The 15687-nt window shown below is 39.0% G+C and overlaps 1 protein-coding gene across 15 annotated transcripts in view; it reads right to left on the bottom strand.

Moving 5' to 3' along the window:
• SCMH1 (Scm polycomb group protein homolog 1) overlaps positions 1–15687 on the bottom strand; it is a 136052-nt gene that overhangs the window by 90942 nt on the left and 29423 nt on the right. For all 15 annotated transcript variants that reach the window (XM_080653461.1, XM_080653462.1, XM_080653465.1 and 12 more), the window contains exons 3-5: positions 10188–10313; positions 1455–1523; positions 1003–1026 (exon numbers count right to left, since the gene is read on the bottom strand). Coding sequence is in view for 5 of the 15 variants with exons in the window: in XM_080653451.1 (XP_080509577.1) it covers positions 1003–1026; positions 1455–1523; positions 10188–10200 (106 nt within the window). In the remaining 10 variants the exon portion in view is untranslated. The remainder of the gene's footprint in view (positions 1–1002; positions 1027–1454; positions 1524–10187; positions 10314–15687) is intronic.

Below are 15687 nucleotides of genomic sequence, written 5' to 3'. Positions count from 1 at the left end.
CAATTAGCATATTCCCTCCTTATTGGCTGTGGGTGCCGCCATCTTTGTGACGGCGTGAGGGTCAATTAGCATATTCCTCTCTTTATTAGATAGGACAGGATTCTTAACAATTCTGTTAAGTAGGCAGAATGAATTATTATCTCCATTTGACAAGTCTAAAAACTAAGGATCAGAGTCACAAAGTTTCTAAGAGGCAGAGTTGGCTTTCAAAGAACCCAGAAGTTCTGGCTCCTACTCTAATGTTCTACTACTTTATGTTATCTTTATCAGTGGGCAGTGAAAGTAATATGTTATTAAAAGAAAAGGTGGAGGAAGCAAATAGACAATAACAGAGCTGAACAAATGAAGTAGCAGTAACAAAATATATAAAAAATACTTGAACAAAAATTGATAAAGGCATCAGGCTATCAATATACATGTAACATGTAGAAAAATTTTAAAGAACTCTAAGAAGTTAAGATTGATGTTTATATAGGAACCTTGAAAGCTGATAGAGAAATATCAATATCAATATTTCTCAAATCCTACTCCTAAAGTACACTATGCAGGGATGAAAACCAAATGCAATATTAGCCTGACTCTTGTTATTTGATATTTTAATATTTTAGTTTTTATTTAGTTAAAAATTTAGAATATCCTTAGGTTTCATTTCAGTTGAATATCTCTCATAAATAATTTCTTTGGGGAAAATCCTACCAAATTCTTATTTATGGATGGTGGGGATTTGTTTTAGTTCTGGATTTAGTAAATTATGAGGTTACTTCCAGTTTGGTTCAGTTCCCATCCTCCTTATAATTAAATCCCACCCTCTTCCTTCTTGTTAGCTTGGTCTTTGGCCTCCTGAAAAGGAGGTTTTGACATAGCAGCAGAGATGAATTACATGGGCTCATTATGTAGAGAAAAGCACAGGATCCACTAGTTTGAGACAGATACACAGAATTCTTTTCTTAGTTATAATCTAATCCCTGGTTTAGTAACAGAAACACAAGAAAAATATCTTACCTAACTCCAGGATGTCAGTAGCTTCTATTAAAGAAAAAAATGTCACAGCATAAGTCATCATGACAAACATACCAAAATGATAGAAAAGTGAAGATTGGGGGGTAAAATGAGGGCTTGAGAGTTTGTCTAGTCCAATTCTCCCATTTTAAAAGACATTAAGTTTAGTAGTAATACTTGCAGAAGTATACCGCCCAAGCCTCTTAAAAACTATGGAAGTCCAGAGAAGCTAACTAACTATGCCTAAAGCTATGAAGCTAATTTGGGATTATCTGTACTTAGAATCTAAAATTCCTGATTTCCAGTTCAAAACAAAGCATACTGCTTTTGACAGATACCTCTATAAATGACAATATTTGCTTTTGTTTTAACCAGTGAATTCTTTGTACACTCAAAGGTTTTATGGTAAGAGATGCCAGATAAGTCTTCCAGGCTAAACAGGGTATTTTTCTTACCTTGATATTGGGATGCAGACTCCAAAAGATGACCATATTTGTGTTTTCTAACATCATTCCAGTCTATTTCTGTGGGAAATAAATAGAAGTCATGTGGAAAGAAAATATAAGATTCAATACTTCTCCAACTGAGGAGTATGTATTAATAGTTTCTGATAAAGTACTTCTGAGACTCTATTCTAAGGAAATAATCCAAGATACAGAAAAAAAGGTTTTTATTTTAAAAGCTTCTGTAGTGTTTATAAATAACAAAAAAGGGGGAAGGGAATACTTAAATGTTCAAAAGAGAAGGCTAATTAAGTTACTGCAATACATTCACTTGACAACATATTTTGCAGCTCTTAAACTTTTACAAAGGCTAAACAACAAAACAGGAAAATGTTTAAGTTATAATGTTATCTGTTAAAATATGGGATAAAAATTATATTCATGGAATAGTAACAATTATGTAAAAAATGAAAAACAAAGAACACCCGTTATTAGCTAATTTGTGTCCCCCCAAAATTCATGTTGAAATCCTCCCTAGTATCTCAATGTGACCATTAGGAGGGTCTTTAAGCAGGTAATTAACTTAAAATTAGGTCATTAGGGTGGGCCCTAATTTAATATGACGGGCATTCATATAAGAGAAAATTCGGGCACAGACCAGGACAAAGAAAAGATGATGTAAAGACACAGGAAGAAGACAGACATATATAAGCCAAGGAGAGAGGACTCAGAAAGAAAATTACGTCCGAAACCTTGATCTTGGACTTCCAGTTTCCAGAACTGTGAGAAAATAAATTTGTATTATTTAAATCACCCAATCTGTAGTCTTTTCCCCCTTTCTATTTTCTAATTTCATATATTTAAAATTTTTCTATAAAGAGGATATATAACTTATATAATGGAAATACATTTTCCTTGTTTGAAAATTTAGATTAGTCTATTGACCATCTACCACTTTCTCACCATCAATCACCCATCACGTTTTCACTTCTCTTCCTACCCAGCTCAGATTCCGTGATCTCTCATTAAAATCACTTCCTGCAAATACTCTTGACCCCCTCCAAGCCTCAATCCTAACTTTGGTTTAAGCCACTTATCCCCCTATACCAGGGGTGGGCAAACTTTTTGACTCGAGGGCTACAATGGGTTCTTAAACTGGACCGGAGGGCCGGAACAAAAGCATGGATGGAGTGTTTGTGTGAACTAATATAAATTCAAAGTAAACATCATTACATAAAAGGGTACGGTCTTTTTTTTTTTTTATTTCAATAGTTTTATTCATTTCAAACATTTTAACAAGAAGAATGTAAACACTAATTATTATAATTTGAAACTTCAAAAAATGGAGGAATCATAGCACAATAACATACCTTATATTGAAGATGGCAAAGGCAAAATAAAATTGCCTAACAAAGGAAAGGTACAAAAGCCTTTCAAATTAAACTTAAATATAATAAAATAATTTAAAACTAAAACAAATAGAAAAGAACAAAATGTGTAAACAGTAAATTAAACATTTTCTTTAGTGCAACTTCCAAATTATGCCCGGGACGTAGATGTAGATGGCAATGTAGACTGGGTTGAAAGGTTTTTGGTCTTTAAAACATCAACTTCAGTGGGAACAGTGTTGTTGGTCTCCTTTTTAGCTAATGCTCTGATACTGTGCTCTCCAGGGCCGTGTCTCCCTACATCACCACAATAACGTGTCTACACATTCCCAGGGTGATGTCGGGAGACGCATCCACGGGCATTACAAGGAGACTCTGGAAGATTGAGAGGTTGTTCCTTCTATTGAATGGGCGGATATAAATCCGCCCACTCAGAAGAAGGAGCTGCGGCTGTGTTTCCCGACGTTGCCGTGTTAACACTACTGCTGGTGAAGGAGCGGAGGGGAGAGCAAGAGAACCCTCCGCTCTTTCGGCTCCGTGGGCCGGATAGAACAGCCGAATGGGCCGGATCCGGCCCGTGGGCCGTAGTTTGCCCACGGCTGCCCTATACCATGCCTATCCCAACAGTTCAGTACTGAAGAAAAACAAATGCAAGTTTACTGGTCTCACTTTAAACTCATGGCCATAACTCTCAAATGCTACTTAACACCATCTGCAAATCACATCATGTTCCCTACTTGCTTTTCTACTTTCCAAAAAACAAATTCATATGCCTTTCTCTCTCCTCATACTCCAAATATCCCCTCCCTCACCTTTGCTCTTAGGGGAGTACATTAATTCAGGGTTCATTGAGAAAACAACAAAAAGGGATAGAAACCTTCGACATGCCACTCATTTCAGAAAGGTACACATCTTATTTAGTGGCATACTAGTATCCCCATTGCATAGTATAGCAGTAGGTTCTCAGTTAACATTTGGTGAATGAATGAAACTACTCATTCATCATTCTTTCTGACTGTTCTCCTGTTGCTGTGGATAAAGTGTCCTTGTTTTTATCAAAGGTCAACCCTCAATTCTTCTTCCAGATCTCATTTCCTCTCCTCCTCTTAGGGCTTTGCAAATACTCCCCTTCTAATAGATCGTTTGCATCAGCATTCTTACTACTCCTTCACCTATAAAAACAAATAAAGACAAAAACCCAACAAATACCATCTCTTAATCTGACATATCTCTCTCCCACTATGTCCTTCAACTTTTCTCTCCTTCATAGGAAAACTTATTTTATTTTTTTCCCAATGAAAATGAAATGTTTTAATTATTCCAATTAAAATCCAACAAATATGGTTGGATTATATTTTTAAAAAACATGCTCTTTACAAGAGATACATCTCAAATATAAAAAGGGAAGAACAGAAGAATATACTAAAAAAATACTGCCAACAAAAATGAGTTGAGGTAGTTACATTAGGATCAGATAAAGTAAGCTTTAAAGCAAAATATTTCACTAGTTATAATGAGGTATATTTATTTATTTTTCTTTTTTTCTCTTTAAACAATAAAAAAAGAGAAAACTTATTTTAAGAGTTGTCTATAGTCACTGCCTTCTTACTTTCTCACATTATCACCTCATTCATAAAGGGTTTTTCTGCTCACTACCCCAGTGAGATAACTCCCAAATTCCTATTTCCAGCACTGACCTCTTCTTGGAATTCCACACTTACATATACAATTACCTACAGACCATCTCTAAATGGTTATCAGGAGAAACCAAGATGGCGGCATAGGTAAACACCTAAACTGCTGCCTCGCACAACAATATCAAAACTACAACTAAAAGACAAAACGGACACCATCCAGAACCACAGGAAAGCTGGCTGAGGGGAAATTCTACAACTAGAAGAAAAGAGGAAAGCACATTGAGACTCAGAGGAGCTGCAAAAGGCTGAGGTACGGAGGCGCGCGCGCGGAGAGGACGGGCGGCTGTGTGCACAGGCAGCTTAGTGCGCGGCTGGCTTTCTAAAGGGGGAGGGAGAAGGAAGCTCCCGACTGCACTGAACTCCAGTCCCGGGCGAGACGCTGGGAAACCAGACTCATTTGGGGGAAATATGAACTGTTAGGAAAAGAGAAAGCACACTGAAACTCGGGAGCTGCAGAAGGCAGAGGTCTGGAGGCACACGCGCGCAGAGAGGACTGACTGCTGAATGCACGGGAGGCTGAGTGCGCGGCTGGCTTTCTAAAGCGGGAGGGAGACAGAAGGTCCCGACTGCGCTGAACTCCAGTTCCAGGCAAGTTTCTGGGAACCCCGACTCATTTGGGGAGAAACTGGACTGTCTGGCAGCGGGTGAAACTCGAGGGCGGCTTTCTCTTGCAGCGATTACCGAGGGACACTTGACACCCAGGGGACTCATAGGGCAGGGCTGATGGGAAACCAAGGCTGTCTGCTCTGCCCTGAAACTCCGCCCCATCCAAGCTGAGCACAGAGGCTTTTGCAATTTTGCAAGTCTTGTCTCATAAGAGTGTCTCCAGCACAGAAGTGTTCCCAGCGTAGACACAGCTGATCCTCGCAGCCAATTGGCTGGAGGTCAATTCCTCCCAGTGACACCAACAACAATCAAGACTTAACTACACTGTGTGGCTGAGCACACAGTCCACAAAGGGGTGCACCAAGAGTGTCCATCTCAGGTAACTGGGGAGGCTGAGCCACTGGGCCCTATAGGACACCTAGCACACAAAGCTACTCTACCAACTCAGGGAAGCAGCAAAAATGCAGAGACAAAAAAACATCACAAATGAAAGAAATGGAGGAAAACAAATGACTAGATATAGAGTTCAAAACCACAGTTATAAGGTTTTTCAAGAATTTCCTAGAAAAGGCCGATAAATTTAGCAAGACCCTCGAGGATATGAAAAAGACCAACTAGAAATTAAACACACACTGACTGAAATAAAAAATATTATACAGAGACCTAACAGCAGACTAGAGGACCGCAAGAATCAAGTCAAAGAGTTGAAATACAAAGAAGCAAAAAACACTCAGCCGGAAAAGCAAAAAGAAAAAAAGAATTCAAAAATTTGAAGATAGTGTAAGGAGCCTCTGGGACAACTTTAAGCGTACCAACATCCGAATCATGGGGGTGCCAGAAGAAGAGAGAAAGCAAGATATTGAAAACCTATTTGAAGAAATAATGACAGAAAACTTCCCCCACCTGGTGAAAGAAATAGACTTACAAGTCCAGGAAGCACACAGAACCCCAAACAAAAGGAATCCAAAGAGGACCACACCAAGACACATCATAATTAAAATGCCAAGGGCAAAAGACAAAGAGAGAATATTAAAAGCAGCAAGAGAAAAACAGTTAGTTACCTACAAGGGAGCACCCATACGATTGTCAGCTGATTTCTCAACAGAAACTATGCAGGCCAGAAGGGAGTGGCAAGAAATATTCAAAGTGATGAATAGCAAGAACCTACAACCAAGATTACTCTACCCAGTAAAGCTATCATTCAGAATTGAAGGTCAGATAAAGAGCTTCACAGATAAGAAAAAGCTAAAGGAGTTCATCAACACCAAACCAGTATTATATGAAATGCTGAAAGGTATTCTTTAAGAAGAAGAAGAAGAAGAAAAAGGTAAAGATAAAAATTATGAACAAGAAATACATGTCTATCAACAAGTGAATCTAAAAATCAAGTGAATAAAAAATCTGATGAACAGAATAAACTGGTGAATATAATAGAATCAGGGACATAGAAAAGGAGTGGACTGACAATTCTCGGGGGGAAAGGGGTGTGGGAGGTGTGGGAAGAGACTAGACAAAAAGTGTACACCTATGGATGAGGACAGTGGGGGGGGGGTAAGGGCAGAGGGTGGGGTGGGAACCAGGTGGAGGGGAGCTATGGGGGGAAAAAAGAGGAACAATTGTAATAATCTGAACAATAAAGATAAAATTAAAAAAAAAATGGTTATCAGTCAGATACTTCAAACTGAAAAGACTGAAACAGTCTGGCTAAAACAAAATGGCCTGTCTTGCCAACCTGTTCCTCTTTTTTGTTTTCCCCAAACCAGTAAGTGGCATCTCTATCACCTGTTGCTTAAGCCAAATATCCTTGAAATTATCCTTGATGCCTCTATTTCCTTTACACGCACATCCAATCTATCAGTAAATTCTGTTGGCCCTTATCCCAAATCCATCCAGTGCTTTTAATCTCACCATTCACATGGTAGTTCAAGTCACAATTACCTCCACCCTGGAAAATTACAACACCCTACTAACTTGTTTTCCTTTTTCTACTCTTGACCTACTTCAACATATTCTCTACATAGGGGTTAAAGTGAGCATCATTTTAAAACATAAAATGTCATTTATCTGCTTGAGAACCTCCAACAGCTTCACACTGAGTTAAGGATACCTTACAAAGCTATGCAGGATCTGGCTCCTGCCACTCCTCTGGTCTTATGTATTATGACTTTTTCCTTTTCCACCACATTCCAGTCTAACTGGTCAGTGTTCCACTCCAAGTATGTGCCTTCTCTCCTGGTTTGAGGTCCCCTGTCTTTCTAGTAATCTGCCATGTCTGTTCTCCTCTAAATAATTATTAAAATTTACAAAGTTTATCAGGCTTAAAACTTGCTGACAGAGACAAAAGATATTAGGGTATCATAACTGAATTCATATTTAAAGTTTTTCACAATTATTTTTATAATTAGAAGGAATGTATTCTTAAAAATTATATACCAATATATAGTGTATTTATTTATACAATTTTTCAGTACTATATGACTTAAGATGAGCTACCAATATATGTAAAACTGCTTCAGGAAGCCACAAAAAATAGAAATCAGGTTGTAAGATTAATAAAACAGTATTTAAAAGTGACTAATGCAGTTTAGAAAAAATATCTTAGTAAAGACAAAAGACAAAAGCCAGACTCAATGGTGAAGAAAAATGAACAAAATGACTTTAACTCGGTTGAAAGGTACCAAATAAAGTTCAATTTAAGACAATGAAAAATGAACTTCTGAGAATATTTGAAACTCCTGGCACAAACTAGTGGAACCTAGAAAGCAGCACACAAAGAAGAAAAGGAGAGAAAACAAATTTACAAAGTAAGTGTGGAATTTACAAAATGCTTAATTTTAAAGCATCATCATAAATTACTCAATGGATTAGATAACTATCCCTGTATCAATTTCTAAATAAAGAGAATAGAATTGCACATATTAAAAAAGGAGCTAGTGCCCAGCCAGTGTTGCTCAGTGGTTGAGCGTCGATCTATGAACCAGGAGGCCATGGTTTGATTTCCAGTCAAGGCACATCCCTGGGTTGCAGGCTTGGTCCCCAGAGAGGGGCATGCAGGAGGCAGCTGATCAATTATTCTCTGTCATCACTTATGTTTCTCTCTCTTGCTCCTTCTCCCTCTTCTCTGAAATCAATAAAAATATATTTTAAAAAATTTTAAAAAAGGAACTAGTCGTATAACTTTTCAAGCATTCTAAGCATAATGGCCATGTTTCGGAGTATATTATGATATGTAGCTACTATTTTTAAATAACTAGTTTTGTTTTATTTCCTTTTACCAGGCAGGGTATTTCTTCTCTGGTAGTCCTTTTCCCAGTTAACAGTAACAATTCAGAAACCTGAAATCCTTTTTAATTGTCTGCACTTCCTGGCCTTCCAAATCAACTAGGTTATCAAATTATATCAGTTCTACCTCTAAAATGGCCATTTCCTCTGCTCCTAATCTGAGTTAAGATTGCATTATCTCTCATCTCGACCAATAAAAACAGTTAATTAATTCCTGTTTGATCTCACTTCCTTTCAATTCATACTTTGGTATTGATTTTCTAAAATATGGATAGGATAAAACTTGTCACTACCTCATTTAAAAGCCTTCAAAGATCAAGTCCTAAACTCTATCTATACTAATAAAAGTTTAGGTGGCCCTTGTGCCCTCACAAGATGGCTGCTCCATGTCATCACAAGATGGCCGCCCCATGTCGTCACAAGATGGCCACTCGCACATCATCACAAGATGGCCGGCAGGGGAAGGCAGTTGTGGGCAATCAGGCTGGCAGGGGAGGGCAGTTGGGGCCAATAGGCCAGCAGGGGAGGGCAGTTGGGGCCAACTAGGCCTGCAGGGGAGGGCAGTTGGGAGTGACCAGACAGCAGGGGAGGGCAGTTGGGGGCCATCGAGCTGGCAGGGGAGGGCAGTTGGGTGCCATTGGGCGGGCAGGGGAGGGCTACTGGGGGCAATCAGGCAGGCGAGTGGTTAAGAGCCAGCAGTCCCGGATTGTGAGAGGATGTCCGACTGCCAGTTTAGGTACCATGCTAGAAACTTTGCATTATGTTATTTTACTTAAACTAGAGGCCCAGTGCATGAATTCATGCATGGGTGGAGTCCCTTGGGGTGGCCTGCGGAGATCGGGCCCCAGCTCGTGCCCTCACCCTCTCAGCCCCAGCTTGTGCCCCCAGCCTCCCAGCCCTACAGCCCCACCTGGCACCCTGCCTTGGCCTGGCACAGCCCCCTCACCTGCTCCACCATCCTGCCTGCAGGGTGATCAATTGGAGCCAGACCCTTCGCCTGGCTCCCTCAGTGCCTGGGAGCCGGGCTGCAGCCCCACCCCCGCCGCTGCTGCTGGTCACCGTCTGTGGGGCAATCAGCAAGCTGGGGCTGAGAGTGTGAGGGCACGAGCTGGGGCCTGATCTCCGCAGGCCACCCCAAGGGACCCCACCCGTGCATGAATTCATGCACTGGGCCTTTAGTTTAAGTAAAATAACATAATGCAAAGTTTCTAGCATGGGACCTAACACGGATAAAAAATTCATTAAATAGGTTTTCTTTCTTTCCTTTCTTAATAATAATCTCTAGTATAGTTGAACCATTATAGAAATATTTTTAAGTATTTAAAAAGCAAAACTTCCACCCAGCTGGTGTGGCTCAGTGGTTGAGCATTGACCTATGAACCAGGAGGTTACCATTCGATTCAGGGTCAGGGTACATGCTGAGGTTGCAAGCTCGATTCCCAGTGGGGGGCATTCAGGAGGCAGCCGATCAATGATTCTCTCTCATCATTGATGTTTCTATCTTTCTCTCCTCCCTTCCCCTCTGAAATCAATACTAATATATATAAAAATAAATAAAATAACATTGTCAACTATAATTGAAAATTAAAAAAAAAAAGCAAAACTTCCAACCTCCTTTCATGATCTGGAAAATTCATGCTAATGACAAAAATGACATCATGGCTAACAGAAAAGGATAGTGAATAATCTAATTAGTAATGAGAAATTCTTTAAATTCAGTCCTTGCTAAGGCTCTTAATCCCTCTTACCTCTAAGGGTAAAAAGATACTTACCACTAGGCTGCATAGTCAATGAAAAACTGGACAAAGTGTTAAGACGTTTGGGATTTATCCCTGGATCCACCAGTACCTTGCTCTGACCTCTGACAAGTCAGTTTCTCTGTATGTTAATTTCTCCATCTGTAAAGTTGGGGTGGGAAAGAAGTGGACATTTATTACCCTGTAAAGTACTGATACTTTTAGCTATTAATAAAATAGGCTACATTTAAGAAAAGTAGGACAGACACAATTTTTTTGCTTATTAGACTATCTCAGTGTTAGACAGTACCTTATAGCAAATACCACAGGTTTAATTTAACTAAGCCTCAATATCCGCAGAGATAAAGAATATAGATACTTGCTACATTTGTTCGCATGAAAATGTTTAATATAAATATAATTTCCAATTAGGTTAAGCCAGAAAAATCAAAAGATATCCAAACACCATTAACATAATGTAATGAACTGATCTGTGTTCCCACAAAATTCATATGTTAAAGTTCTAATCTCCAATGTGACTGTATTTGGAGATAGGACTTTTAAGGAAATAACTAAAGTTAAATGAGGTCATAGGGGTGGAGCTCTAATCTGATAGGACTGGTGTCATAAGAGAATGATCTCTCTCTCTCTCTCTCTCTCTCTCTCTCTCTCTCTCTCTCTCTCTCTCTCTCTCTCTCTCTCTCTCTCCTTCCTCCCTCCACAAAGACATACAGAGAAAAAGGCCAGATGAGGGCACCTGTCTATAAGTCAAGGAGAGATGCCTCACCAGAAACCAGCCCTGCAAACACCTTGACCTTGGACTTCTAGCCTTAGGAACTGTGAAAAAATAAATTTCTGTTGTTTCAGCCACCCAGTCTGTGGCATTTTGTTATGGCAGCCCTCCCTGTCTAATACACATGGCCATAGGACAAATGAGGCTGTAGTAATTCTCTGAGTACTTCATACAACAGTCATCAGTTTCCAAGTTGCCCTAAAGAATCTTTAATCTTTCTTTTACAAAATAAAAACTAAACAAAATATTGAACTGAAATTTAAATTCATTTATTTTTTGTTACTCTTCACTCAAGGATATTTTTTCCATTGATTGTTTGAGAGAGAGTAGAAGGAAGGGAAGGGAAGGGGGAGAGAGAGAAACATTGATGTGAGAAAGACACATCAATTGGTTGTCTCCTGCATACAGTCCCAACTGGGGCCAGGGATCGAACCTGCAATCCAGGTATGTGCCGCACTGGCCAGGGTTTGAAGTTATAATTTTATCCTGTTTTGAATATCAACTTTATTTTTTCTTAAAGTACTTAGGCAAGTAATTAATTGTACTGAGCCTCAGTTTTTTAATCAGTAAAATAGGAATGCAATCTTAATGCTACTTGCTTCACTAAGTTGTTGTGAAGAACAAATGAAAAAAAATGGCTTTAAAAGTGCATAATACAAAGTGCAAAATACAGATAATAGAGATTATTCAGGAAAAACTTGCTGTTTACTACTTTTCTCAGAGAGAAAACTGAGAATTTGAATAATATAATGTATCTACAAAAAGGACATTAGAACCCCTGTTACTAGTTAGCCTCTAAGGATTCTAATACTCACAATATTAGGACAGACACAAGTTTTGACTGGGACCTTTAAAAATTATGGTAATGTTATTTACTTGGGGGAAGTGAAAACGCCTCTGTTTATTTCAAAATACAGTAATGACACTAAGGGGCTGGAGTAAGAAGACTAACCTGAATCCTTTGATGTCCAGAGCCCTGAAACATTAAGAGAAGGAGTCTCTGCAACATCCTAGAAAATATACCCTCTTTTGATTTCTGAGAAAAGAGTGCAGGAGCATAGACTAGGAACATCTAAAGCAGTGCTGTCCAATATAACTGTCAGTAATAATGGAAATGTTCTACATCTGCACTGTCTAATGAGTAGCCGTCACATGTAGCTAAGCAGCACCTAAATGTGTGTAGAATTACTGAAGAGCTGCATTTTTAATTGTATTTAATTTTCATTAAATTTAAATACATGTATGTTCAGTGGCTATGATATTGAACAGTGCAGATCTAGAGAATGTAAAGATTGTAGTATTAGAAACCTTTGAGATAAAGATAATATATAATAGAAAAATCTGCAAGGCTATGGAAACATCCTTTTGAAATGTGACAAAACAATTACAATAGGTCATACCTTGAAGCAAGAACAAAAATTCTTCATATATTGTGATATTAAGAAAAAAAATCAGCCGAAACCGGTTTGGCTCAGCGGATAGAGCGTCGGCCTGCGGACTGAAGGGTCCCGGGTTCGATTCCGGTCAAGGGCATGTACCTTGGTTGCGGGCACATCTCCAGTGGGAGGTGTGCAGGAGGCAGCTGATCGATGTTTCTCTCTCATCGATGTTTCTAGCTTTCTATCCCTCTCCCTTCCTCTCTGTAGAAAATCAATAAAATATATTTTAAAAAAAAGAAAAAAAAAGAAAAAAAATCAGCCCTAGCTGGCTTGGCTCAGTGGATAGAGCATCGGCCTGCAGACTGAAGGGTCCCAGGTTCGATTCCAGACAAGGGCACATGCCAGGTTGTGGGCCTGATCTTCAGTAAGGAGCATGCAGGAGACAGCCAATCAATGATTCTCTCTCATCATTGATGCTTCTCTCTCCCTCTCCTTCTCTCTTCCTCTCTGAAATCAATAAAAAAAAGGAAAAAAAAGAAAAAAATCAGCCCAGACGGTGTGGCTCAGTGGTTGAGCATTGATTTATGAACCAGGAGGTCATGGTTTGATTCCTGGTAAGGGCATATGCCCCGGGTTTGGGGCTCGACCCCAGGGTGGAGTGTGCATGAGGCAGCTGATCGATGATTCTTTCTCATCACTGATGTTTCCATCTCTCTTTCTCCCTCTCCCTTCCTCTCTGATATCAATGAAAATGTATTAAAAAAAGAAAAAAATCAGCTGTAAATTATCTGTTGTATATTAAAATAGCAATAATAATTATTACTAGCATTATATAGCTCTTATTTTTAAGTGTTTACTATGTGCCAGATACTGTGCTAAGTATTTCAATAAGACCATCCTCCCCCGTTTGATACCCCTTAGAATGGTATCATTATTCATTTTTACAAATAAGGAAATGATACCAGGGAGGCTGATTAGCTTTCTGAAAGTTCAGTCAGAAGGCAGAATTTGAACAAAAACTATGCTCTTAACAGCACCATCTTTCTCCTCAAAATAAATAAACAAATGAAAAAGAAACCTTAGAAATGTTTCTAATACAAAATAGCCCAGCGTGGGAAGAACTACAATCAAATGTGAATGTGAATCTTCCACCCATTTTACTACAGTAAAAACTGACATTTGATCTGGACACTGAATAAGATTAGATATAGTCTGGGATTAAATAAGGTAAAATTAAGTTAAACAGAGGATGTTCATAGGAACTGTATTTTAAATTATTCATAGAACTTGGAAAATAATGCAGGCTTACATGCACATACCAATGACAGACAAGGTGAGGAAGGGAAAGGAGGAAGAGAACATGGAAGGAAGAATGTTTCTCCCAGAAATGTAAACTGGAAAGTAGAAAAAGAAGAATCAAATGTACTTCTGAAAACCCATTATGACAAGATAGAACTCTTTCAGTGTTAGGTAACAGTTGTGGTTTTAATAAACCACAATCCTGAGCCGACATGCACAGAAATCAAATTGAAATGTTGAGAGCTGAACAACTGTCCCACTGTGGTAATGGATGACAAGCTACGGGGAGGCAGGAGATAAGACAGAGGACTGGTCTGGGATGTGCAACTAATCAGCCACTCTCTCATTAGCAAGTATGCCTAGTGCCTCTCACCTGATCCTCTGCCTCCAGCTTTCCATTTATTTTGCTCCATTCATAGATGAGTGTGATGAGTTGGTAATATTCCTCTGGGATAATCCACCAGAAGAGGGGAGAGGGGAGGAAAGGTAGGCAATCACATTCACCAAGAAAGCAATAAATCCTGTCTTGTGCATGCAGCAGATGTGAACAAAAAAGATGGAGCAGATCTCTCCTTGGTGACTATCCCTCCCCCACTCTCTCTGTAGCAATTATGCATCTCTGCAGTGCACACACAGAGACCCCTAGAGAACATCAATATCTCCTTTAACAAGTAAAGCAGCTAACAATGAGTGGCTAATGAAAATGCAGAGAAGCCATAACTCTCTTTGTTGCTTCTTGAACAAGATTATTGGCATCAATGGTGCCACATCATACTTCCTGGAAATACATAGTGTGTTAGGACAACAGCCAGTAGTTTATTATAGATGTAAAAGAATAGGGTTAAGGTACAGAGATAAATGACAGGAAGTGATTGAGATGAGAATAGAAAAGTAGGTAGGCAGCAACTTGTGAAGAGCCTTGTTTGCTAAACTAAGACAATGGCATATTACATACTGAAGCATTTTATGTCATCCTAAAGATCATGTTAGACATTCAATATCAAGATATATTAAATTATTAATGGTATTTTACATCTATGAAGGAGCTTTAACTTTTTTTTAAGTAAATCTTTATTGTTCAGATTATTACAGGTGTTCCTCTTTTTTTTCCCCCATGGCTCCCCTCCACCTGATTCCCCACCCCACCCCACCCCATGCCCTTACCCCCCGCCACTGTCTTCATCCATAGGTATAAGATTTTTGTCCAATCTCTTCCTGCACCCCTCACACCCCCTTCCCCCTGAGAACTGTCAGTCCACTCCCTTTCTATGTCCCTGATTCTATTATATTCACCAGTCCATTCTGTTCTTCAGATTTTTTATTCACTTGATTTTTAGATTCACTTGTTGATAGACATGTATTTCTTGTTCATAATTTTTATCTTCACCTTTTTCTTCTTCTTCTTCTTCTTAAAGAATACCTTTCAGCATTTCATGTAATCCTTGTTTGGTGGTGACGAACTCCTTTAGCTTTTTCTTGTCTGTGAAGCTCTTTATCTGACCTTCAACTCTGAATGATAGCTTTGCTGGGTAGAGTAATCTTGGTTGTAGGTTCTTGCTGTTCATCACTTTGAATATTTCTTGCCACTCCCTTCTGGCCTGCATAGTTTCTGTTGAGAAATCAGCTGACAGTCGTATGGGTACTCCTTTGTAGGTAACTAACTGTTTTTCTCTTGCTGCTTTCAAGATTCTCTCTTTGTCTTTTGCCCTTGGCATTTTAATTATGATGTGTCTTGGTGTGGTCCTCTTTGGATTCCTCTTGTATGGGGTTCTGTGTGCTTCCTGGACTTGTAAGTCTATTTCTTTCACCCAGTAGGGAAAGTTTTCTGTCATTATTTCTTCTAATAGGTTTTCAATATTTTGCTCTCTTCTTCTGGCACCCCAAAAATTTGGATGTTGGTACGCTTAAAGTTGTCCCAGAGGCTCCTTACACTATCTTCATATTTTTGGATTCTTTTTTCTTTTTGTTTTTCTAGTTGGGTGTTTTTTGTTTCCTCATATTTCAGATCTTTGGTTTGATTTTTGGGGTCTTTTGATCTACAGTTGAATTTCTGTATATTCTTTAT

Source organism: Plecotus auritus (genome assembly GCF_963455305.1).
Source record: "Plecotus auritus genome assembly, chromosome: 2".
Taxonomy (NCBI): domain Eukaryota; kingdom Metazoa; phylum Chordata; class Mammalia; order Chiroptera; family Vespertilionidae; genus Plecotus; species Plecotus auritus.
The sequence above is the reverse complement of the archived record's forward strand: the minus strand, read 5'-3'. Positions and strand labels throughout refer to the sequence as shown.